Source organism: Melospiza melodia, chromosome 4 (genome assembly GCF_035770615.1).
Source record: "Melospiza melodia melodia isolate bMelMel2 chromosome 4, bMelMel2.pri, whole genome shotgun sequence".
In the NCBI taxonomy this organism is placed as follows: Eukaryota; Metazoa; Chordata; class Aves; order Passeriformes; family Passerellidae; genus Melospiza; species Melospiza melodia.
In genome coordinates, this window is record NC_086197.1 from 21,057,375 (window position 1) to 21,082,333 (window position 24,959).

Consider the following 24,959-nt stretch of genomic DNA (forward strand, 5'->3'; position numbering starts at 1 on the left):
TCCAGAATGACTACATATATGCAGGCAAACAAATGCATACAAAAATATATACATGAAAAAACTATCAATCCAGCAAACACAGGTTGGAATGTAAATCCTGGAAAACTATCCAAGTTCTTTCTCCCTTTTGTAACACAAACAACAATAATCCAGCAGACCAACCCATGTCACACTATGTAAAAATGTGAGTGGAAAACATTGCTCAACCAAAGTGCTGACATTTTACACATTCTGAGGTGCTTATTTTACACAGGAGAGGCAAATTTTACATGCCTTATTTTTTGCTTAATTAAAAAAACCCCAATTTTTCAGACAATACAGATAACAAAACCCTCCCTGTTGCAAACACTGTTACATGTCAGGGTACCAAACAAAGAAAGGGCTCACCTCATTTCAGAGGTGAACAATGGGGACAAGTCCCAGGCTAGTGTGAACACATACAATTCCACTGAAACTAGTCAGACAGCCCTTTTCTGCAGCAACTCAGTATGTGACCCAGTGCTTTTTATACCCCTCCTTTAGTGCACCTTTCTTCAGCAGCCACAGAAACTGTCCAAGCACACTCATACAACACATCCTGAGCTCCCCCAGCCACAACCCCTTTCCATGAGATGTGCCATATCCTGGCACTGGGTGCAAACCTGGGCTTTACACTGGGAACATGAACCTTTTCTAACCACCCCCTTGCTCTGGAATTACAGTGCTGCCTGTTTTGCCCTCAGATAAAAGGAGACAGCTCTCAGGTTGAACAGCATAACCACCAACAAGCTTGTAGCCAGCACGCAATCCAGCTCCCAAAATCCTGCTGTTGGTTTCAGCCTTTCCTTCTGCCCCTGGGGACAATGACTTTGGCTGGCAGGAATTCCCTGAACAAGGTCTGCTCGCCCTTTGATGTGTCCAGCTCTCACCGGTGGCAATGAGAATTGTGCACAGGAAACTCCTCCACATCAACACGTGCTCCAACTCTCTCAACAAAGGATTGTATGATTTTTATTTTCACTTTGCAACAATAAATGTTTACAAATTTTTGCAGCTTGCCCAGGTATTTTTGCATTTTCTTTGCTCTTCTCTTTCTTCAGCAGCAAGTTAAAAAAAATTACCGAAAACAAAAAAAAAAGAAAACAGTGAGAAATCACAGTGACTTTATTTACTTGTTTTAAAACTGAGAAGAGCCAGTTTCCTACGGGGAGAGATCATTTTGGGAGCTGTTCCAGATTGTCTCAGAGCTGCTTTCCCAGTTGCTGGGAGCTGCTCTGGGAGCCCTTTGCCACACCTACCCCGACCTGTACGCACTCGCTTGAGCGAGTCTCACATAGAGCTCAGAGCAGAACCCTGGAGAGGAAATGCTGGGGAATGCTCTGGCCACAGTGGAAGGAGCTGGGAAGTAGGAGAGTCACGAAACAGCAGCCACAAGCAGGGTGGCAAAACGGTCACCTCTGTGCAAGGGGACAGGTGTGAGCCTGTTCTACTTGTGGGAACTTTTCATGACCATCATTTTAAAGCAGGAAAATGACATCACAAGCAGGTTCACATCTCAAAACTGTTTCAGACCTTTCTCAAACCGACCACGAGGCAGGCTGGCATCTCCCACCAGGAGGCTACACACACAACAGCCCATCTCACATGCCCAAGGACTCTCCCAGCTCTGAGGCACAGACAGCCCCACATCTGCTCAGCAGAGCTCAGCATTCTAACCAGGGTGGCTGAGCACTTCCAGGATCCCTCCAGGCCCATCTCTGCACAGGGTTTGGGGACAGCATAATGGCAACAATCACTCCAGAAAACACTTAGAGCAGTACAGGCTATTGCATTCAGCACCCAGAGCACACAAGAGCAGGTGTTTATTTATTAATACAAATTTTTTTGGGGTCCACCTGAGCTCTCAGTAATGCCTCTGCTGAGCACCAAGGAGCTCTGACTCTGGCTGTGCTGTCACCTGTCAGTCAGATCACCTTCTAAGGTGTGTCTTAACAAGCTCTGTTACAAAGAAATTAATTTGGCCTTCTACCCTCAGGCCCTCCAGTTCAGCAGCATTCTTTTCAGCTGAAGGAAATGCTTCCAGGTCTCTTCACACAGCTTATCCTGACACCTTAATGGAGGAAAAGCACCTGCAAATAATCACTTTCTACTGGGAAAACTGGAGTCTTTTATCACTTACATATATTTACTGGGAATTAACTGGCAGCGAAACAAAGAAATCAGGTTTTCTAGAAAAGCCTGCACTTGGTGATACGATAAGTGGAACAATGATATCCACTTTATTTTTCCTTTTTAAGTGCAATCCTGCTGTACACACATACACTTATCAGCACTCATGCTACAAATCCCACAGAATCCATGGCTTTTAAGGATGCAGACTGTGTTTGACCTGGGAAAAAGGAGCATGGTTCTTCCCTCTGGATCAGTATCAAACACAATCTGGGCACACACAATGCACCTTCTCCCTTCTGTGCCAAAGTATATACACCTCAGAAAGCAAAGGCAAACCAGATCCAGGGTTACATCTAACCAAGCCAAAGCCAAACCGGGCTTACACCTCTCCAAGCCAAAGCAATCAACTCTAGAAGAACTGTGATGCTATCACAAATTTTATTCCAGACCATGCGATCTTTGGTGTCTTTTCTATTGGTCTCCTTCCTGATGCTGCATTGAGAGATATTAAAATCCATCTACTTTCACTGGAAGAGAATGTGTGTTCCTTGCTGTCACCACTGCCCTGAAAAATGTGAAAAATGGTCTCCAGCTCTGAAAGCTCAAAAACCAGAAGACCAAGAGAACAGATGCACGCATGATTACTTTTTTTTTAAATCTCACCATTTTTCAAACCCCTCTCTTTTGTTTCTGGGGGATCTGACTCATAATTTTCAGAAGCAAACAGGAAGCACTGCAGACATCTCCAAGTGTTTCCTCTCTCCACCCTCCCACCCACCTCTCTTGTCTTTTACATAATTTCTGGAGACTTTGTTATTCCTTTTGCTATATTAGCAATGAAATAGCACTTCCCTACACCAGCTCCAGTGCACTGAGGTGCAAGAGACCCTCCTCTGCCCAGCTCCAAGAGAGAGACATCCTTCATCCCCTTGACAGGACAAAGCAGGGCTTTCCCTGCATGAGGAAGCCAGGCCCTGGGGGCAGGCAGGAGCCAGCTGTGGGGAATTCAGTCCTGCTGCCCACAGTAGTAGGACCTGGAGCAGAGAAACAGGATGAAGAAGTGTTAGAAGGTAATGTGCCGGGAAAGCCTTTTTACCTCACTCCATTTATTACAGCGCTTCCTTTCATTGTATACATGGGAAAAAATAACATTTCCCCTTCTCCGCTCACCGGCAGGACCTGTCAGAGCACTGGGCAAGCAACTGCTTGGAGGGCTGGGCAGGAGGCATGGCAGGGGGACAGCCTTGGGATCAGCTCCTCTGCACACACAGCAGAGCCCTGGCTGAGCATGCGGGGCTTTAGCTTGTCCTGCAAGGAGTTCTTGGTGCCCTCGAGCAACAGGGGGTGTGGGAAAGGCTGGCAATGAGATGGCACAGGGCTCCAAGGCCAGAGTGAGGGGGACAGAAACAGTATGAGGGATGACAGGAGAAAATAAATTACCCGGCTTGAAGAGAACCATGCAGCTCCCACAAGGAACTGGAGCAAGAATGTGATGGGTGATGGACTAAGTAGCCACTATTCCTTACTCCTGCATGACCAGCTCTCAACCAGGATGGTGGGGACCATGCACAAATGCAATTGAAAGCCACCTGATTCCCTTTTTAGAGATGTCAGCTCTCTCTGGCCAGAGCAGAGTAAATGGGATACATTTCAGCAGCTCTTCTCAGGAAGAAGGCATTGTGCTTTTCAGGGTGTTTTGTGTATTCCATCTCCTTGTCAGTTCAAGGTCATAAATGCAATTACAGGCAAGCCTGAGATCCTGAGGTTTATTTTCATTACACCCCTGTTCCCATAGAAACTTTGTAGGAGCAACCACTACTGCACACTCTCCCTGCAAAGGGAACCTGGACACAAAAACCAGCACACCAAAGCTCACATCTACTTTCAAGTTAAACTAATTGGTACAAACAACCCTCATTTAAAGAGTTCTAATCTAACACGGTGCAATAATATTTAGCACAGTAAAAGTATTCCAAACTTTTCCTTATCACTCCACAAAGCTCTCGGACACATTATCACAAGAGCTTAACCTGCTGCCTGGCACATTAAGATTAAAAACCTGCTCACTGCCTCAGCTACTAGTCCCCATTCACTTGTGCATAGTAAATAACACTCCACAGCTATAAGCTGATCTGAAAAGATAGCAGAGCACCCCACCCAAAAATCAGCTCCATTTTTATCACCTCCCCAGATTTTATGACCTAATCAAAAAGCCAATCGTCTATCAGAGTGCTGCAGCTTTGCATACAGTTACACAGTTCCTTCTCCAAGTCAAACAGCACCACATTGTCTGGGATAATCTCATCCACTCACATAAACAATTAGTCTGCTATATTTTGATTAACACTTCCGTTTAAGAGGACATTGAGACGCTTCAGCCTAAGTGGAAGAAGGTCTGGCCTCCTGCTAAAACAGACATGCTTTTCCCAAGCTTCCTCCCTGACTGGAAATCCCAGCCTCGCCCCAAGCACCTCTCTGGAGCAGAATTCTCCACTATTTTCTGATTTGACAGATGGAAATAAAACAGCATAGCTGATATTGTAGCACATGTCACATTGAGACAGCTGCAATACACAGAGTGTTATCACACAGTTTCAGAAGGCTTCAACCCATACAGAGTAACGCCATGTCACTTCAGAGGGCTTCAAACATCCTCCCTTCTTGCTCTTTAGCCCAACCTTTCACACCCCTCACGTTCATGCACTGCACCTGTGTGCCCTCTGTTCCCTTTGGTGACTGATCAGCACACCTGGCACTCCATGGCTCACTGCCTTCAATGCTGTTCCCTGTCCTGCCCAGCTGTAGCCACTGGGGATGAGGCTCAGCCACAGCCCCACTCCCAACCACCACAAACTGTGTGCCCACAACCTGACACTCCTCTGAGTTACCAGACCCACAGATCACCACATTCAGTAACAGAACTAAGTTGACCCAAATGCAGGCAAGGGCAAAAGTAAACATTAATCTGGGTCATTCATTTCACATTACAACCTTTCAGAGCCTGAGGGTCTCTAAGCAACAGTCAACCCTGTTGGCACAAATCATCTACTAAGTTGCTTAAGTATATGAGCTCATATTGCTTAGAGAGGGCTGAGAACACTCACATAAACTGTTTTGATGGGGAGCAGTAATGCGAAACCACTGATAAAAAACAGCTTGCAGAGTAAGTGTACATCCACAGCCTTGGTGGTTTGAAAAATTATTCACCAAGGCAAAAGACACAATCATCTCTGACACCACAGTTCACTCACATATAAATTCTTCCTAAATAAGACATCAGAAGTTAACTGCTCTCTTGTGATCCATTAAGATACAAACAGCTATTAGTTAAACTTAAATATTATCATATTTCCTAGAAAAACTGAAACAGAGACAAGGCTTTATTCCACTTTATTCCATATATATATGCTGCTTGCTACTCTGGTTACTTAAAAAAACTACAAATTATTCCTGTACCTCACAAAGTGCTGTTCATCTGGCTGGACTGCAGCTTTGTGTCAGCAATTATGTGAGTTGGAAATGAGCTTGAGCCTTTGTTCTTTCTTTTTTCTAACCTTTAATCTGAAAATGTTTTAGAACATGTTTATGTTTATTTTTACCTTTCAAGTTTAATTTTTGTCATAGGAAAAGAGCACCAAAAATAACTATTTGTTTGTGTTTAAAGCTTTGTGTTTATACAACAGAAAAGCTTGTCTCTAACTTGTCATCCTGAAATTAGAAAAAAGGCACTTACCTCACCAAAGTTCTGCTAAGTTCCTGACAACTAACTTTGAAGAGATCCTGTCATAGCTGTGGAGCAGACTTTCAATGGTATTTAAATCAGATATTCTGCTGACTTGCTCTGGCAACAAAGTGCCCAGAAAACAGCTGACCAGCAAGTGCTCAGTTCTGTATCTACGAGGGATGGCACAAATATCCAACTTCCCCTTCTCTCAGCACACTGTAGCCAAGGTGGAGGAAGTAAAATGAGACTTCACAGCACTCCCTGTAATCCCCTCTAAGCAAGACCCATTTGAAAGCAGCTGCTGCCACATTAGGGCTGATATGAACCATAAATCCAGACACACAGAATTTCATCTGGACACCTAGGTGCCAGTTTAAGCTGGGAAGAGCAGCCTCCAGAGGGAAAATCTCCCAAAATCCCCCATCCCCAGACTAGGACCAAACCACATGGAAAGAGCTACCAATATTCACAATGCACAGGAAAATCCTCCTCCCTCTTCTCTTCAACTAGATTAAATAACCTACACCTCATTGCGTTCACAACAATTCCCATTTTATATGGAGAAGGACTGAGAACTTACAGAAGGTATTTAAGGTCCACCCTGCAAAACAGACCCATATTTCTTTTGGCTGCAAAAGTCAGGGAGAAAAAACCTGCACCAGTTTTTTAACACAAACAATAAGTGCCTTCAATAATCCTTAGAAAACAAGTACTCAGATTGGATCCCTCAAGCTACCAGTACACAAAAACAACCAAAACCCAGCCAGAACAGAAATTCTAAAGCTCCTTCAATGGGTAACATCATCCACCAACAACAGATACCCACAACCAAGGTGTAGAGACCACTCTGACAGCATTTGAAGATACTTGAAGACATTTCATCACCCAGACAAGCCTGTGAATGCAATGTCTTCGTTATCCTCAGAGGACTGCAGTAATTGAAAAGAAGAGCTGACAAGATATTTTCAGTTCTTTCAGGCTAAAGAGATAAAATTCTTTTAGTTCTTCTATGACCTCTGCTAAACTGAGATAATAGATGAAAAGCAGCTACTGAACAAAATGCTTTCACCTCAGCTTGTTGGAAATCTTTATTCTTGATCTGGACATGAACTTGGTCTTCTTAGTCTATGCACTTGTCACTACAAGGGTTGACTATTTGAACACATATTTCAACTACATAGGAAAAGGAGGCACAAAGGGCAATTAGGACTGAATTCTCCTTGATTCATTATGTCTCATTCCCATCCAGTCAATCCCTGGACTTCATAAGCTCTCCTGTAAAATTCCATCATAGAGATGTCTATGTTACCGAACAGGCTGGAACAAGCTTTTCCAGCCTAGTGTTTGATCTTCTACACAGTCCACATCACTCCAAAAGCTCTTAATGATGTAGGAATTTGCTTTATATTGAAATAAAATAGCTTCTGGAGTATAATTCATATTCACATCCACTCCTGTTTTAAATTCCTCAAAAGCAGTGGGACACAGTGCCCTCATTTCCTTGAATCTACAAAGTGAGAGAGTTGAAGGTAGAAGTCCATAATGACCCTTTCTACCCACACCCATCAGCCTGTGGGCACATTGAGATAGGGTGTCTTTTCTGAAAGCCTGCTGTCTCAAGGACTTAGCAAAATACTTGGAATTCCAAATTCTCCTTTGATCCATAGATGGCTTACTCTTTGTTTCTATATCTACAAAAGTCATTCAGCCAAGTTTCTCCTATTTGCAGAGCCCTTTGGTGCCTGACTTCACAAGCACTGGGTGATTTTGTGAAATAAATCACAACTGTCTCAGTGGACAGCCATAACTACCAGTTCTCTGGCAGAAAAACCCCTCAGCTCCTCAGCCACACACTCCAGAGATGCCCCCATAAGACACTGTTGAGCTGGGCTCTCTCTCTTTTATCTCTCTTGCCAACGTCACATTTCCTGCACCATTTCCCACTTCCTGCTTACATGCCACCAAATCACACATTTTGCAAATCGGCCATGACTCTTCCAGCCCCCCCCAGTTTCAAAGCCATGATACAATTTCTGAATGAATATAACCACCTCTGTACCACCTCATTTCTAAATTCCAAATTTGCCTGATGAGATCAGAAGACCTTGATCTTGCCACTTTGAGGGGATGCTATGCTTTCAGATGATCATGAGAGCCCAAATGGTCTGTGAAAGCTTTTGGCTGATCTGCAATCTGTTCCAGGAGCAATACATTCATCAGGTGTGTGATTCTGCAGGTTTTGCACCTTATTCAGAAGGTTTTGCAGATTATGAGAAGGAAAGAAAAAGCAATGCCTTTTTCAGCAGTCATTCCTTGAAATAGTTCCTTGATCTCCTGCCTAAGGAAATATCTGCAAAGAGTTAATTTGGGTGAGGCATCAAGGTGACCCCATTGCTCCCAGATCTGTGAGCACCCATGAAAGTACATTTAATTCCTATTAATTCCTTCAGCAAATTAATGCCTCAGCACAGTACTGGCCATGTACTTCTTCCTCAGATAAATTAAAATGAAAACATCTGAAATTTTAAGCACCAAGAGGAGTTCTCCCCAAAGAGGTCAAAAATTTCTGTCCTACTTTGTCACCTTCTAAGCTGCCCCTTGCCTTCTCACACCTGTGCTTCCACAGATGAGTAACTGATCTGCAAGGTCATTCCTAAAAAGTCTCTGCTGAGGCTCAAACACAAAGCAATCCAAAGCGCCCCTCACCTATATTTTGTGGAAAAATAGATCAGAACCACAGCAAATATATTTTTGACCAACTCAGTGACCCCACCCTGCTGTTTGAGAGTGACTTTATTTGACATTCATTTCCCTAACTTGCCTGAACAGTTTTTAATTGCTGCCCATAAAATGTTTCACTTTCATCTGCAAATCAAAGTGTCACTAGGAAACCTCTTTGCTTTGACTCCTACTGATGCACCCATGCATCTCTTTTTCCAGATGGCATTTTTATTATTGTTTTAATTGTACCCCCAAGGCTTCTAGTTCTTGTATTAAAAATAATATCAATTCTCTCTGGTCTCTTTTCTTTTCTGTGATTGCTTCTTGCACCATGGATCCACACGAATACAAATTTACACTGTGGAAGTTGGATCCATCCCATGATACCAGATTATTGTTAGTCAGAAGCAATTGTGTCAATTCTGGAGACTTAAGGACTGTTTCTGCCATAAAGAAAAGTTTGAGATGATGTCAGGTATTTTTTTCATTAATTATTTGGAAATAGTTGTATATAATCATAGAATTATATACATAGAATTTAACCATTTCTTAAAAATCCTCTAACCTTATGGATTCCAACAGAATCATTTAGGTTGGAAAATACCTCTAAGATCGTTGAGTCCAATGAGTCCAAGAACTTGTGAATTCTTGTTTTCCTGAACCCAGGACATATCAAACAGCAGGAGTTTCTTTGATAGCAGTTTTCAGAGAGAAGAGTGCTCAGTGGCACACTCACTTTATTGCTTTTGGGTCAGCAGATTTTCTTGTCTATGACTGATGTTTTTCTCTTGTGTTCTCTGTACTCATTCAGGCCTGTACACTTTGCCCTGATGATGCTGAATTTCTTTCTAAAAAAGAAATTCTTGGGTTTTCTTAGAAGAAATTCTACATTTCTTGGGTAACACAGCCCAGTTTTTATGCAGCTTTACCAAGTGTAAGTGCTTTGGGAGGTGACTTCTATCGCCCCACTTATCAGGTGGCATAAAGGATTTTCTCTCTCACCTCCATTACAAATGAAGAACATTAATTATACTTATCAGTCAACGAAGTTCCCCTCAATGGATGAGCATAACAATAATGCCAGCAAGTGTAAGACTCTCTTCAGCACACAGTTTTCTCAAAGTGATAAATTCTGCATCTTTAGACACAGACTTAAAATAAAGCAACACACCTTTTGAGGTGGGAGCCTTAATGAACTAACTAGCTTTGTCACTACTGGCATAAGCCCAGCTACTGTGAGATAAACCAATATAAAAGAATTTATGCATTGAACAGCTCACCAGATCAATGATTATAAAAGAGCACTGGCCCAGAACTTGGAGTCTTTGGTCGTATCCACAATTTGTCAACAACCTTGCACAAGCAGCTCCTCTACTCATGTCCTACCCCTTAATCCACTGTTTCCCTTCAAACATTCTTTAGATCCATGCTTAAAAACTCAAACCAGCACTGTCCCACTTCCAGCTGTGCTCAGGGAAAACAGTTCCATTAGGAGCAGCCTAATCACAGGGACAGTTTAATCCAGCACAGAAAGGAAATGGATCAGATGAAACCCAGAGTTTGACTCCACCAGCGCCGTGCACAGCACGGCCTCAAATGAGCTGTTACAACCAAACTTTACATTCCATGGTTTTACTGTATCCCAGACACTACAGGGAGAGGGGGTGTGGGACATTCATTGGTCCTTGCCTTCAGTGACAGAAAAACCTGTTCAACTACAAAAGTTAATACAGACAAGACTTAATTGCCTGCCAGGTCCTGACCTTGTTTTGTTTCTGCAAGAGAAGCCACTGCTAACACAACCTGAGCAAACCTCTAAGCCAGACCTGCAGCTGCCCAGGAGCCACAGCAGTGCCCTCTCTAAACAGCCTCTGAGGGGGTTTCTTGATCAAATCCTAATTTACATTTTAATACTCATGACAATCAAGCCAGGGAAGTAAAAAATCTGAATTTGTATCCTATTCAACAGGTTCTTTTAAAAAATTGTCTCATGACATCTTTTCAGTTCAAGTCCACAAATTTGCAGGTGTAGGACCGACATCTTAAATCACTTATACAGGAAATAATGTCATGAAGCTTTGCAAGGATTTTTGTAAATTACTTTTTTTTGAGGAAAATAATATATAATATCATAGAATGGCCTAGACTGGAAGGGTCCTTTAAAATCATCTCATTCCATACCCCTGCCATGGGCAGGGACACCTTCCACTATCCCAGGTTGCTCAGTGCCCCATCCAGCCTGGCCTTGGACACTGCCAGGATCTAGGGGCAGCCACAGCTGCTCTGGGCACCCTGTTCCAGGGCCTCACCACCCTCACAGGGAACAATTTCCTCCTCATATCCAATCTAAGCCTCCCCTCTGTCAGTGTGAAGCCATTGCCCCTTGTCCTGTCACTGCAGGCCCTTGTCAAGAGTCTCTCTCCATCTTTCCTGTGGGCTCCCTTCAGGCTGAACAATCCCACTTCTCTAAGCCTTTCCTCACAAGGGAGGTGCTCCATCCCTTTAATCAGCTTGGCCAGCCTGTCACACACAAGTTGTTACCTCCTCACCACCAAAATTATCATTAATTTTTCTGTATCTTATTCTGTATTTTTATTATTTAAAGGCAAGGTTATTCTTTATAAATAACATGCTACAATGGTACATAAGGATATCTGCAGAGATATCTGAAAATCTCATTTGAAACTTGGACTTCCTGTATTTAGTGAAGTCATCAGCTTTACAGTTCTCACAGCAACATTAAAATCCAAAATACTTATACATCAGTCCAAGACTCAGGAAACCTCTTTGACAGCAAAGTTTGACTTACTAAGTTCTGTCTCCAACCTGGGAGGCAGCGTAGATGTTGCCCTTCCTGATTTTTATATCAGCAAGCCTGATGGAAAACCTCATTTTACTCCACTGAAATTCCACAAAACTCTCCACTAAACCCTGACTTTTCTGCTCTCTGTAAAGAGCCACGCTCACTGAGCCCTGTCAGATTTGGAACAGGAGTTTATGGATTGGCACCCTCACCGGTGCCAGGCAGCAAAGCAAGGACAATGCATTCTGCTGAAACTGAGACCACCTTAGCAAAAACTGATAATCTAAAAAATTGTCCAAAACATCAAAGAAAACATTATTAACAGGCAGTTAACTTTTTTCAGGCCACACAGTTTGTTGGTTTGCTTTCCTTTTTTTCTTATTAATAAAGGATTTTTTTAAAAGCCCAACTTTCTAGGAAGGCTTTAAACTTTTATTCTTTGATGAGAAGAATGGAACTTGCTTAGTGATTCATTTGAACATTTTTCAGCATTCACAACTGAACAAAGATCTGCTCTCAGTGTTTTCAAAAGTGATATCCAGTCTTTCCTAATATATTGGTTTTGCTTCCTCTCTTTATTTATAGTTTCTGAACGGTAAAAAAATATATGCCAAACTGAAAAGGTGACTGAGAATATTTTAGCAAAGCACATGTGGGAGAAGCTGAAGATATCCACAAGTAAGAGAGCTGTAGGAGCTGGGATTTTACAAATCAAGTCAGGTATTGCGAGATTCAGGACAAAATTATAGTGCTCACATCCAACTTTGCTACCCTCTAAAGCTGCCAAGTTAAATTTTCCACATCACAGTGCTCAACGTGACACAACTACCCAAAATCTACTCTTAAGAACTGGATTGCTGTCCTTTAACTGCAGAAAGCAGGTATAAAAAATCTGGGGCTTACTAAGAGTTTAAGCAGTTGTTTCCCTAATTCTGTGTGCTTTCAACAGCCCCTGCAGCACTGATTAACTTGTGTGTGTCAAGTGCAGGGAATAAAAAAGCTGTTTGAAATTCAAACAAGCCTCCAAGAGAGAATCAAGATAAGAAGCCCAAGCATTGAATCACAAGAAGTTTCTGTATTTTGAGTTGCATATAAAGAGCCTCGCTTCAGGGTCTGTTTGTTGATATTCCTTTTAAATGACATTGATTTTTATCTGTCAGAGGTCAAAGAACAAAAACTTGACTACTGTTTTAATATCATACAGAAAAGAGCTGGAGGAAGCTTAACTTGGTGTCAAATCACAGAACCACAGAGCAATCTGAGCTGGAAAGGACCCACAGTGATAACCACCACATTTGGATATGCTCTTCCAGCCTCCTCCTGCCAAGAATTTCATACAAATTTCAACCCAGTACCTTCATTCATGCAGCAGCAATGACCTAGAGGGACATTTCAAATTAATTTTCCAAACTTATAGAAGATTACCAAGTACCACAATTTGCTATATCTAACTTTGGTTGTTACAAAAACTATCACAGGCAATCTTAAAACTGCAATTTATTTCTGAGGAACTTGCATTTTACCTCAGACATTCTCTTGGAGAAGGTGATATAAAACATTCATTTTCCTGGACAAAGTTAAAAACCTTCAGAACAAAAAACAAACAAATATTCAAGTATTTGAAACCTCACCAGCCTTAGCACAGGCCTCAAACATTTGAAATAGCAAAGTAAACAGTGGCAAAGGCAAGCTGACTTCTTCCCTTGGAAAAGAACAGTTTGTCAGTAGCTTTCAGAGCTATTTTCTCTCTCAGTAGCTTCTCAGAGCTATTTTCTCTCAGCCCCTGCTGCTCTTGGAACTGCAGCTCCTGCTCCTCTTCAGCCCCACTTCCCTTCTAGCACTTGCTCTGCCAATTTCTCATCCTGAATTCACCAACACACCTCTCTTCCTCATTTTCATCATCCAGCAAGGGAGCACTGGAAGGACAGGGGAGGCTGTTTTCCTCACATTCTTTTCTGCACTCTATAGCCCACTCTTCAGGGTCCTCTTTCCTTTGCTACTAAGCAGTGAATAAGAATTGATTTTAAATCACATACTTTGGAAAACACTTCATTTCTACTCAACAGGAATCAAAACATGCAAACGAATGAGGATAAGAAGTAGGTAGAGACGGAGGCACAGAGTCACAAAACCAGCAGCAAGACCATTCCTGACACAACCTTTTGGCTACCACAGCCAAAACAGCCCTTCAAAACCTCAAGCAGTACTTGATATCAGACATGAATAAATGCATTTTAACCCTGTGGTTTTCTTGTTTAACTCTGTTTCCAAAACCTTACTTTGCAAGAATGTAATTTCTCAGCTTGTTTCTTATTTGAAGTGAACTGGGACACTAAAAGCAGAAATTATTTTTTCTTCTCCAGAGATAGAGAACACAAAGCAGCTGAACAACTGAAGCTCTCCTGAGGCCTCCCAGGAAAAGAACCTGGAAATCCTGGGAATTGGGATTCACCTCCCACACAGATGCAGGTCAGGGTGAGGGCTCTTGGTGCCCAGTGTCAGCAGAGGGAAGCTGCCCCTGCCAGGTAAAACTGCTGCCCCCCAGCAAGAGGCAGGTCAGGACAGCCCACAAAGTCTTAGGGTAAAATCCTTCCTCAACTTACACCTGCTAAGCCTGGGCAAAACTCCACAGGGGCAGAGAAGGACAAGCCCTCCATGCTGGAGAAGTGGTTCTGGAGAGAGCCCTGCCCTCAGGAAGACTCTTGACAGACATTTGCAAGACTCTTGGGTTTTTTGAAAGATGGGGATAACATGCTTTTTTTTGTTAGGTTTGGTGGTGGTTTGGGGCTTTTTGGTTAATCTTATTCTCAGAAAGGCCCTTTTACTTGAAACTTTCTACAGCAAATCATTCAGCTCCAGCCATCTACCCTGGGTCTCGAACATCAAAGTTTAGCACCATGAACAGCTGAAACCAGGACCTGTCTCAGGAAGTGCCTACACATCTACATAGTGGTGGAACTGCTGGTTCATGTAATTAGATGGAATCTGATTTACAAGTAAGAAATTTTTAGAATTTGAAGGTTTAAAGGAATCAGTCATAAGGGGGATCATGTCCTTAACAGAATTAAAATATGCATCTCTGATCAAGTGACAAAACACAGCACAGGCAAGATAAAAAGTAAACATTGAATACTGTTCATTTTCTTTTCTCCATTTTGATACCAAGTGTATCAAAGTGATGGAGCTTCACCCACATCCCTTTTTTGCTACAAGAAGTAGCAGACCTTTGAAAGCAAGCAGAAACCAGACTTTCAGGTGCAGAGGACACGGCTTTGAGCTGCTGCCCAGCAAACAGGCTCAGGCTCCAGCCGAGCAGCATGGGCAGGGGAGGGCTCCAAAGACCTCACTGTGCTGTGGAACACCCAGCTGAGCCAAGGGCCCCTCGGGAAACAATCTTCCAGGCTGGGGAAGTCAGAGATTGACTGACTTCTTCCTCGGCAGTACTTTTAAAATACAGGGTAACTGTGGTTTCTAGTGACATCATGAACCACGCACAGGTGGTCCAGTTTAATCCCCTCATTAATGTAAAAGCAAGGTGGAAAAGACTTCAGGTCACTCAGGCCAAACAATCTCCCCTCTCTTTCCTGACTTCTCCCCACATCACCCACAGCCCAGCTGAGAACTACAGAAGTTGTATGACCTGTCTCAGTTCAAAATCCAAGTCCTCTCCTGTTTCCAGTTGCCACCACACAGCAGGTAAGCTCACTTCCACACCAATCAATCAGTTCTTTCCCTAATCCCCATTTTCTCTCCAACCCTTTTTGAGAATGAGCCCTTTGAAACAAGGATATTACATTTAAGCATGCAGCCTCATAAATCATACTGCTGTAATTAAGTCTAATGTTATGTTCCCTCACACTGAGGCTGTGCTCTGTGAACAAGTAAAACTTCTGAAACAAACCAGCTTCCCCTGGGGCTCATGGCCTGCTGCATTCCCCTGAGGCTGCTTTGTGGAAAGCTTTGTCTCATTGTTTATTCAAAGATGGCACTGCTGTTACAGTATTTGAAACAAGCATCAAAATAAGGTTGTTAGAAAAGCTGGAGCGGTGCCTAATTGCTGGTGAGAGTGGATAATTACAGAGGATATGAGCTTTGATATATGGATTGAATAGCAAGGTATGTGAGATGCAGAGGTGTATTTATATGCCTACATCTCCACTTACATGGCATTTATTGTAAGATCAATGAAAGTAGTTAATAATGCATTATTAGCTTATTAGTTATCACAGAAGAGAAATACACTGTGCAGCTGAAAAGTGTACATCACCATATACTCAAAGCAGCTGCAGAATTCACACCAGGGCTGCTGCATTAGAAAGACAACCAAGAGAAAATATACCTGAAAATGCCAATCCTACACAGTATTTAAAAAAAAAATCAGAATCACACAATCAAAACTGTCAAATTTCATTGGTTCTATCAGTCTAGAGGATAAAGTACCTAGGAAACAAAACACACAAGTACTTTTTCCCGCAGAAAAGCTGAAATTCATACTCCCATCTCTCTTGTAGGTATTATTTGATTCTCTACGTGTTAGAGTCAAATTATGATTAATTATAGTTATGCCACTCTCACTTTCTTCAGGCTTTTTATTCTTTCCTGAATAATTGCCTTTTCCACCTGGCACACGAAAGCAAAGTTCGCTATTAATTAAAGGATGGATACTCTATTCCTTAACCATAGCTTACACATACAGACAGCAGGAGAGAAAGGTTGAAAAAATGAGTGCACTGATGAAAACACTACATGGGTGTCTTGAAAGCATCATCAGTCACTACACCTTTTGTCTTAGCACCATTCCTGAAGCCACCAAGATGACATATTTCAGCCTTTGCTATACTTGCAACATTTTGATTTATGCTGCTTTTTAAGTGCTTTCTACTTAATCTTGTCTCTTCAGAGTAGGATTGACTCAACCTCTCTGTGAAGCCCAAATTCAACAAGACAACTAATTCACAAAACCCCAGTGAAGAAACCTGAATAAATCTGGGATGTTTTGAATAAGAATGTTCCAGCAAGCACTCCCACAAATTAAGAGAAGTTGTTAAAGAAAAATCAACATTACATGCAAGGAAATGAGTCCAAAGTATTTTGCAACAAAATTTTTGCTGCTTTTTAGAAGTAAGTCTCAGCACTCCTCGTCATCCAGGGCCATCTATCACAGAGCAGGCAGCTCCTGCTGCATGCTCCATTAATTATGTTCCAGGAGATCTCTGACTGCACATTTATGGAGGTGAGACAGGAATGCAGCTCCCCATGGTGACTAACAGGCCCATCGTCAAACTTTCCTACAGCTGATCCTGGCCATTGTCATTACTTTTTTTTTTCCACCTCTCCAGTGAAGAATATTTTTTCCCCTCATTGTACTGATAGGTGATTAATGCACTTCTAATTGCCACCATGCATCATCTGAGAGCACTCACAGCCAAAATATTGGGAAAGGTGGTCTCAACACCAGCCTAGGGCAGTGTGAGATCACTGGATTCATTGCCTGGCCCTGCCACACATCTCCTGTGGGATATAAGGCCTCCAACTGGGCAGAAGCCAAACACACTAAAAGCTAAAGAAAAAAGGGAAAGTCCTACAGAATTAGCACAGTTCAATAATCCAGTATCAAACCTATCTTGCAATGACAGAATGCTACCAATGAATGTAAATTGCTTTTCCCAAACATTTCCTCAACTATCAGCTACCAAAAGCACTCTCATTTTTTAAAAGGAAGGAGAGCAAGCGAGGAAACTCAGAGAGCCTTGAGGTTGGAAAAGCCAGACTACACATCATCAGCACCACAAAGCAGCATCCAAACCCAGAGGAAGTCCGAAGCCAAGCAGAAAAAAAGAGCAGGGAATTTCTTGGGCTCTCAGTACCTCAAGAATCCAAAGGTCAGCAGTTGCCTAGAGAGAATGCTGAGGCCTGAAACCCTCTCCTTTACTATGATCCAGAGGTGCCCCTCTCCTTGTGGGATCCACAGCCCGGAACATTCTCCTAGAGACAAATGGTTAAACCTCTTCTTCCAGAACTGAGCAAAACTGCTCTCTTTTAAAATATAGACTGAGGAGCAAGAATTGGAGCAGCAGTGCCCAGCTTCCCTGCTCCCATCCCACCCTACAGCACTAGCCCCAGATGCACAAGAGTGGTTCAGTTTCCTCTTCTGACTAAGAGGGATCAAAGCTCAAAGCAGAGCCTTCATGCTCACATCCAACAGCTGTTTATAGCACTGAAACCACTCAGAGAGAAGGAGGGCAAGGGCAAGGACACAGGCTTCTTCCAGCTCCAAGAAGTGTTCCAAGACTTTGGGACCCACTGACAGAATGTAGTTTCAGCAATTCTCAACCCTCTTTGTAGAGGGAGGTGTGGAAAGGCAGCCCTGCCCTCACCTAGCACCTCTCAGCATGCTCACCTGGACACAGGGCCACGGATTCTCTGTCTCCTATAAAGAGATGGTTTACACCTCCTGAGCTACACCAGAGCAAGATTTCCACACTCAGGTTACAGCAGATACCAACCTGGCCCAACACACAATCTGGACACTGAGCACGTGAATATTTCTGCACTGGCAAGTGAGGAAAAAATTCTCCAAAATTCAAGAAACAGCCTATGCTTTGAAATCTCCCTCAAAACTCATGTGTTGAGCTGGATCAACCCTTCCAGGAGTGATGTCCACCGATGTGACAGACCTGCCCTGCTTGGAGAGGTGTTGTGCCTTTTTTAACTTATTTATAGAATGGCCTTGCTCATGCTTCATTTAAGAAACAATTAGCCTTTGACAGCTTAAAATAAAGAGGACTTTCTTTCTGCTGAACAGTCACTAGCCCTGAGCTGGATTTCAAGTTGTTGAAACAGCATGAGACTCCCCAGTGGGCTCAGTAGTGTAAGAGAGGTGCTGAGCAAGCTGGGTTTGCTGACGAAAAGAGGTGCTGGGCAAGCTAACCTTTCAGAACAGCACCCTGAGCAACCCAAGCAAGAGTAATCAAACAAGGATTCCCATCAGTCAAATGAAGCAAGCAATCATTCCCAATCCTACCCCACTTTGTCCTCACCAACTGGAGGCACCTTTGGAAGGTGAGGCCTCCTCCTCTTTTCAGAGATCTGCAGAGAACCTGCAGGAATGCAGAAGGTGCAGGAGTTCAGCAATGGTTGCACACCAAAAGTGCAGCTGGCTAAGCTTTTTCCCTGAACATAAGAGGTTTTTCTGTCTCCTGTGTTGCTGCAGCCAGTCCAAAGGCAGCAAGTGCAATAGCTGGCACAGATAATTGGCATCACAATTTTAAACTTCAGTCCAAGCTCTTGTACCACCAGCAGAGGGGTCAGCATTCCCATTGAGTAGCCATGGGAGTTTTCCACTGGTGACTTCAAGCTTCCCAGAGCTGTTCCACTACAGTCTCCTGGTTCTGCAGCTGCCTTTACCGTGCCAGGGAGCAGAGCACAAAAGGGCTGTGCTGAAAAGCCAAAAGAGACACAAGGAGCATTCTTGAACTCCTGTCTCAGGTAGTTTTTTTGAGCTGAGTTTCCTGACTAAAAGAGAGCCTGGATAGAACATGTTGGCTCGAGCTCACTTGTTTCTTCTAGTAAAGATCCATGTGCCCTAGGCAAGCTTGGATCTTGGCTGCTCCTCTATAAAACTGGGAGTAAATGTCCTGCCTTAACTCCAAGGGATCAGGGGAGGATCAGCAGTCTGAATACTGTGTCAGGGCGATGCCAACACGTATTCAAGTGAGAGTTGTCCAGGCACCAGTCACAGCAGGAACATCCATGCCATGAACAGGTGTTCTCAGAAAGGAGAAACACAATGAAAAGCACAAGCATGGCACACGCAGCTTCCTCCGGATAAGAGAACCCAGCGATGAGACACAACAACACCACCAACCAGCAACAAACCGTGCCAGCAAAAAGGAAGTGCTGGGGAGAACAAGAATAAGAAACAATATCCAGCAATTAACATCTAGAGAAAGCAAAAATTTTCAGACGGAATTTAAAGTTGTAGGAGTCAGCAAAACAAAAGATGTGAGACAACATGGGGAGTCACGGAGAGACCAGGCGCCAAATTAACAAATAGAGGAACACACCGTGGAAAAACACTTGTCAACAGATCAAAAGAGTGAACAGCAAGGATTGGACGCAATAATAAGGTATCAAAAATATAAAAGACCTTGAACACCAGCTCTTTTCCAGTAATAGCAGCACACCAAGTTAATCTAGACATTCATTGCTCACACTTTCACAGCAACAGTCCCTCCATCGCACGGATCTCAGAACACAAGGAGCCTAACACAGACACGGGAGCAATTCCTTTAACACACATTAACTTGCCCTAGCAAGTTTCACTGCTACTCCGAGGGTACCACGAATGTTTAAGCAGATATTTACAAGATTTTGACCTGCCTTGCTGATCATGCACTTACAACCACGCAGCACAGGAGCTGTTTCCAGTGATTAAGGTTTCAGGACATGCCACAAAGTCACTGAAGCTCCCGCAGCTCTCCTACAACATCAGAGGGAACCACCGCGCCCTCCGGACAGGTCGCTGCAACCGAACTACAGGATCGTTTTAAAAAATGTATCAACGTCAAGAAATGTATCAGTGTAATTGTCATTCTGCTCTGAAGCTTTCCCTCCTGGATTCCAAAAGAGTGATTTGCAGCGGTCACTGTTAATAAAAACCTGGAACAAGCAGCGGTTCAGTGAAGTAAAATACATCTTTTCACCTCGCAAAGAGAAAGAGCTCACGGGAAAAGCATCCCAATGAAGTTAAACATCTGATTAGAAATATCTCATCACTGTCAACCAGATTGTGCTGGACACAAACCTGAAGTAAAGGGATACACATTTAATGAACCGATTAGGACAATGAGCAAGAAAGCAAACGGTTTGCCTTTCACGTCTTTGTCAAAAATTCTCGGACGGGCAATTAAACATAATTAATTATTTAATTAATTAGAAGGTCAGCTGTAGATGAAGACGGTGGGAAGGCGTTCGGGCAGGGCACAGAGCGGGCTCTGGCGCAGCGCTCGGGGCCGCCGCGGGGGCGCAGCCCCGGCAGGAGCCGAGCGGGGATCCCGGCACCGCCGCCGGCTCCGCGGCCGCCCGCGCCCCGCTCGGGAACTTCTCTCGTCCCCTGCCGCTCCCCATCACTTCCTACTTTCCCCGCTCCGCCGAGCAGCGCTGCCGCCCCTTCCTGTGCCGCCGCCGCCGGCGCTGCCCGCGGGCCGGCTCCGCGCAGCGCGCTCGGCTCCGCGCCCGGCCCCACTCACCCCAGCGTGCTGATGAACCCATTGACGGAGCCCTCCGCGTACAGGGACACGATGTCCCCGATGTACAGAAAGCTGGACATTTTCTCAGACATTCTGGTTCATTTTCCAGCTGGGTTCCGCGCTCCTCCCCTTCGAGGTGAAAAAAAAAATTAAAATAAAAATTAAAATAAAATCAAAGCAAATGTCAGCGATCCTTGGGGAAGCCGGGGGCTGAAGCGAGCGGGCGGGGGGCTGAGCGCGGCCCCGGAGGTGCCGAGAGGGCTGACAGGAGCGCGGTGCGCGGCTCGGCACGGCCCGGCCCCCGCCCGCCCCCCGCGCCTCCGCCCCCGCCCGCCCCTGCCCCGCCCCGGGCCGCAGAGCGAGGCCCGGGGAGCGGGCCTGTAGGCAGGGGACCGAGGCTCGGCGGGGGACCGAGGCCACGGCAGGGGACCGGGCCTGCAGGCGGGGGACCGAGGCTCGGCGGGGGACCGAATCTCCGCTGGGGACCGAGCTCCGGGCAGGGGACCGGGCTTCCTCTGGGGACCGAGCCCCGGCGGGGCACCGAGCCTCCGGGCCGGGGACCGAGCCTCCGGGCAGGCGGCCCCGGCACCCCCGCCGGCCCGGAGAGGGGCTGCCGAGCCCCCCGGGCTGTGATTCCCCGCGGGCCGCTCCCCGGGGCTGGAACCCGCGGGGGCAGCGGCTGAGGGAGCCCACACAGGGGGGCGTGAGGGGACGGCGACCCTTCCCCACAGCCGAGAGAGTGTGCTTGGTGTGGTCGCCCAAAGTGTCACCCTCTGTTTGGTGGCTTGCAAACATCAGGAACCACAAGTCCTGTAGTTACTGCTTTTAGTGAGAAGCAGAGCGTGCTGCAGTGAATCACAGGATGGCTCAGGCTGAAGGGGCCACAGTGGGTCGATCAGCTGGCGCCATCTCCATGCGCCAGCAGGGCCATTCCAGAGCACAGGGCACAGGATTGTGTCCAGATGGTTCTGGAATATCCCGGTGAGGAGACTCCACACCCTCTCTGTTCAATCTGTTCAGCGCTCAGTCACCTGCCCAGGACAGAAGTTCTGCCTCGTGCCCAGGTGGAACCTCCTGGCCTCAGTCCCTGCCCGTTCCTCTGGTGCCATTGCTGGGCCCTGGAGCAGAGCCTGGGCCCTGCCAGGGCTCCACCAGCATGCCCAGCTAGAAAAGGGCACGATGTCCGGAGAGGCTTCAGGCCATGCCTTGGTGGCCAGAGGGACTCAGGGGGGCTGCACAAGCCCACCCTGCTTCAATTCACTGCCCAAAACCAAGGACCAGCCCACCAAACCACACATTCAGTATGGGGTGGAAGTGTTCAGTTCCTACGTGAGGCTATCCCCAGCAGGAGAATCTGATTCTTAAAATTACTGTGCATTCTTTATGCAGGCATGTGATTTTCATTAATGGTTCTAAGAATCAAACTATATACTTTTTATAATTTTTCAGGCGGAATTCACCTGAGACAGCTCTCCAAATTACAAGCAAACTCAGTAATAGTATTTGTTAACCGCTGCAGTTTAAAAAATACTGTTTGGAATTAAAAAAATTAAAAAGGGCCTGATGAAGTACTAACTCTTAAATTATATCAATCTAGTCACAGGAGTGTGCAGATTGCTAGTAATGAGTAACAAGCTGAGGCTTTCACACTTTGATTTAGTCTGTCGAATCTACAGCTTCCAACCTTATTGCACTTCTGAACATAAATTGTTGACATCAGAAATGATGAGTTTCCAAATTTTAAAAAAAGGGTCTTAGCATCTAGATGTATGTTATGCCATTCTAGAGGTCACTTTTTGCCCTTTTACAGTGAATATATTGTATTTTCCCCTTTCTTTTGTACCCACTGGGATACAAAAATGCTAGCAAAGACCCCTCCTGTGGAGACAGGCTGAGAGAGTGGGATTTGTTCAGCCTGTGGAAAAGAAGGCTCTGGAGAAACCTTATAGCACCTTCCAGTACTTAAAGGGAGCTTACAAGAAAGCTGGAGAGTGACTTTTTGCAAGGGCATGGAGTGATAGGAGAAGGGAGAATGGCTTTAAACTGAAAAGGGATGGGTTTAGATTGGATATTAAGAATAATTTCTTCCCTGTGAGGGTGGTGAGGCCCTGGCACAGGTTGCCCAGAGAAGCTGTGGCTGCCCCATCCCTGGAAGCATCCCAGCCCACGTTAGATGTGGCTCTGAGCAACCCTGGATAATGGAAAGTGTCCCTGCCCATGGCAGGGGGTGGCACTGGGTGGGCTTTGATGTTCCTTCTGACCCAATCCATCCTGGGATTCTGTGTACACACAAATGTAGGCCCTAGATCTGACACTTCCCCAGATTCTTCCAGCTCAGTCTCCTGGAGTCACCACAGTTGTTAAATCCTTTCTGGAAAAGCCATATGAAGAGGACAGGTGCCAGAGCCCTCATTCAGGATCCAGCCCTTGGACAGGAAAACCAAAGATGAGGCCCTTCAAACTTCCCCAAACACACAGCAAACCCCAGGGCTGGACTAAGTTAAAACACAGAATTAGAAACTGAAAGTCTAAGCAGCACAAGGCACCGGAGGGCAGAGAAGCTCTGGCTCCCTGCCCACATGCTGACTAGGTGAAAAGCATTGACCCAGGGCCCTCCAGGAGCCACCACACAGAGGGCTCCGGGTTTTATTTCATGGAAATGTGCTTCTGGACAGCTTGAGCTGAGCAGCAAAGGCTTTACAATGCACTGACAATATCCTTTGCCCTCCTGACCCTGTTTATCTCAGCCATTTTATACCAGGCTCTAATGGCCTAATTAAGACACTTTAGCCAGAACGGTTTCACATTTCCCAGCAGTAAATGAAATCCTGGCATGCCTTAGATCAGTGGGAGTATTCCTGAGAATAAACTTCAGAACTTGGCCAAGCAGCAGGATTGTGTGTCCTTGGTGTGCCTGGGAGCAAAGCCCCATTTGGGACCATTCTGTCAGGAGAGGACAGCTCTGTTGCCTAAACACAGGTTATTGGGGCTGTTTGAAATGTCCTTTGGCACCTGAGACATGCCTGTGTGTTGTCAGCAGCAGGGCAGGACTGCTGTGTCCTTTACAGCTCTGCCTGCATGGGCAGAAAGGGGCCCACAGATTTTGCCACTACAAGAAGGTTAATTTGGGTCACTTCAGAAAATATTTGGCATATGCTTGCCATGGCAAAGCTGGAAACTGATAGGAATCCTACACTTGCAGTCCTCTTTGCTCCTTTTCCCCCCCAAGGAAATCAAGGCACGGGCTGCATTCTCCTGGGTTTGTCCATCTTGGCTCAGGCTGGATGGTGCCAGCAGCTGAGTGCAGTCGCCACCTCATAGCTCTGCAGTGGTAAACATGGAGTGAACTGGAAATCTCAATCCAAGCAGAGAAAGCTTTTAACTAAAAGTGAGTCCTATGAAATCAGCAGTTTTGCAGGAAAAGTCACATCCTGAAGGCAGTCAAGTATTTAGGCTTCATTTTAAACCTGTGCTGTTGAAACACCCTGATAATCTCAGGTGATTTGTATGCTCAAAATAAGCCAGCACTTACCCACTTTTGGAGACCAAGTCTTAAAATGGTAGAAAGATCAGCCTGGCAAAGCAGATCTGAGGAACCCTTGCTCTTCTTCTCCTTGGAGACAGGAAACATAAGCAGTGACAATCCTCCAGCATTTTTAACAAGTATTAACTCTCTTCTATTAAAAATAATGATTATGCCTCTCTGAGTGCTAGTTTTATGAAGATGGTATCTGGGAAAATTTAATTAAAATGAAAGAGATTTTGTCATAACAAGTCTACATAGAAAAAGATAAAACAGGGCCAGAGATTATAATGGAATATTGCTTCATTTATCTGGAGCAGAAATACACCAAATGAGTTATTTGGATAAAAATTGATATTTTTACTGCATTTTTAACCTTGTAATTAGCTGCAGGGTGAAGGTGAGCTGCTTAGTCAATAACTGGGATATGTTTTCCATCAGTTATCTCTGGTAATCTTTTGTTCCAAAGCTGGGAATATGGGCTTTGCTGTGAAACAGGACCCAGATGCAGGAATCATCAACTGGTGCTGACAGACTGCCCTGGTGCACATATTCCTCTGTACATCGTAAAACTGAGGAAGTCTTCCTCTCTCAACTCTCATTTCTGTCTGTTATTTATTGTCTGAGAAGAAAATATTCAAGCAATTCCTGCAGTGGTACTCTGACATTAAGTCTCTTTATAGAAGTATTTGACTATATTTTAATGCAGGGAAATTTCACCTTGATGTCTAGATGCTAGATTTTGGTGTTCATTTCAGTGCTGAGGCATAGAGGAGAGGCAGCTTA

General features: G+C 44.8%; 1 protein-coding gene across 2 annotated transcripts in view; it reads right to left on the minus strand.

Annotated features, from left to right (window-relative positions):
- Nucleotides 1-20,904, minus strand: part of ITPR2 (inositol 1,4,5-trisphosphate receptor type 2) — a 243,686-nt gene extending 222,782 nt beyond the window's left edge. For both annotated transcript variants that reach the window (XM_063154180.1, XM_063154179.1), the window contains exon 1: nt 20,651-20,904. In XM_063154180.1, the coding sequence (XP_063010250.1) occupies nt 20,651-20,742 (92 nt within the window). In that variant the 5' untranslated portion in view covers nt 20,743-20,904. The remainder of the gene's footprint in view (nt 1-20,650) is intronic.
- Nucleotides 20,905-24,959: the final 4,055 nt, after the last annotated feature.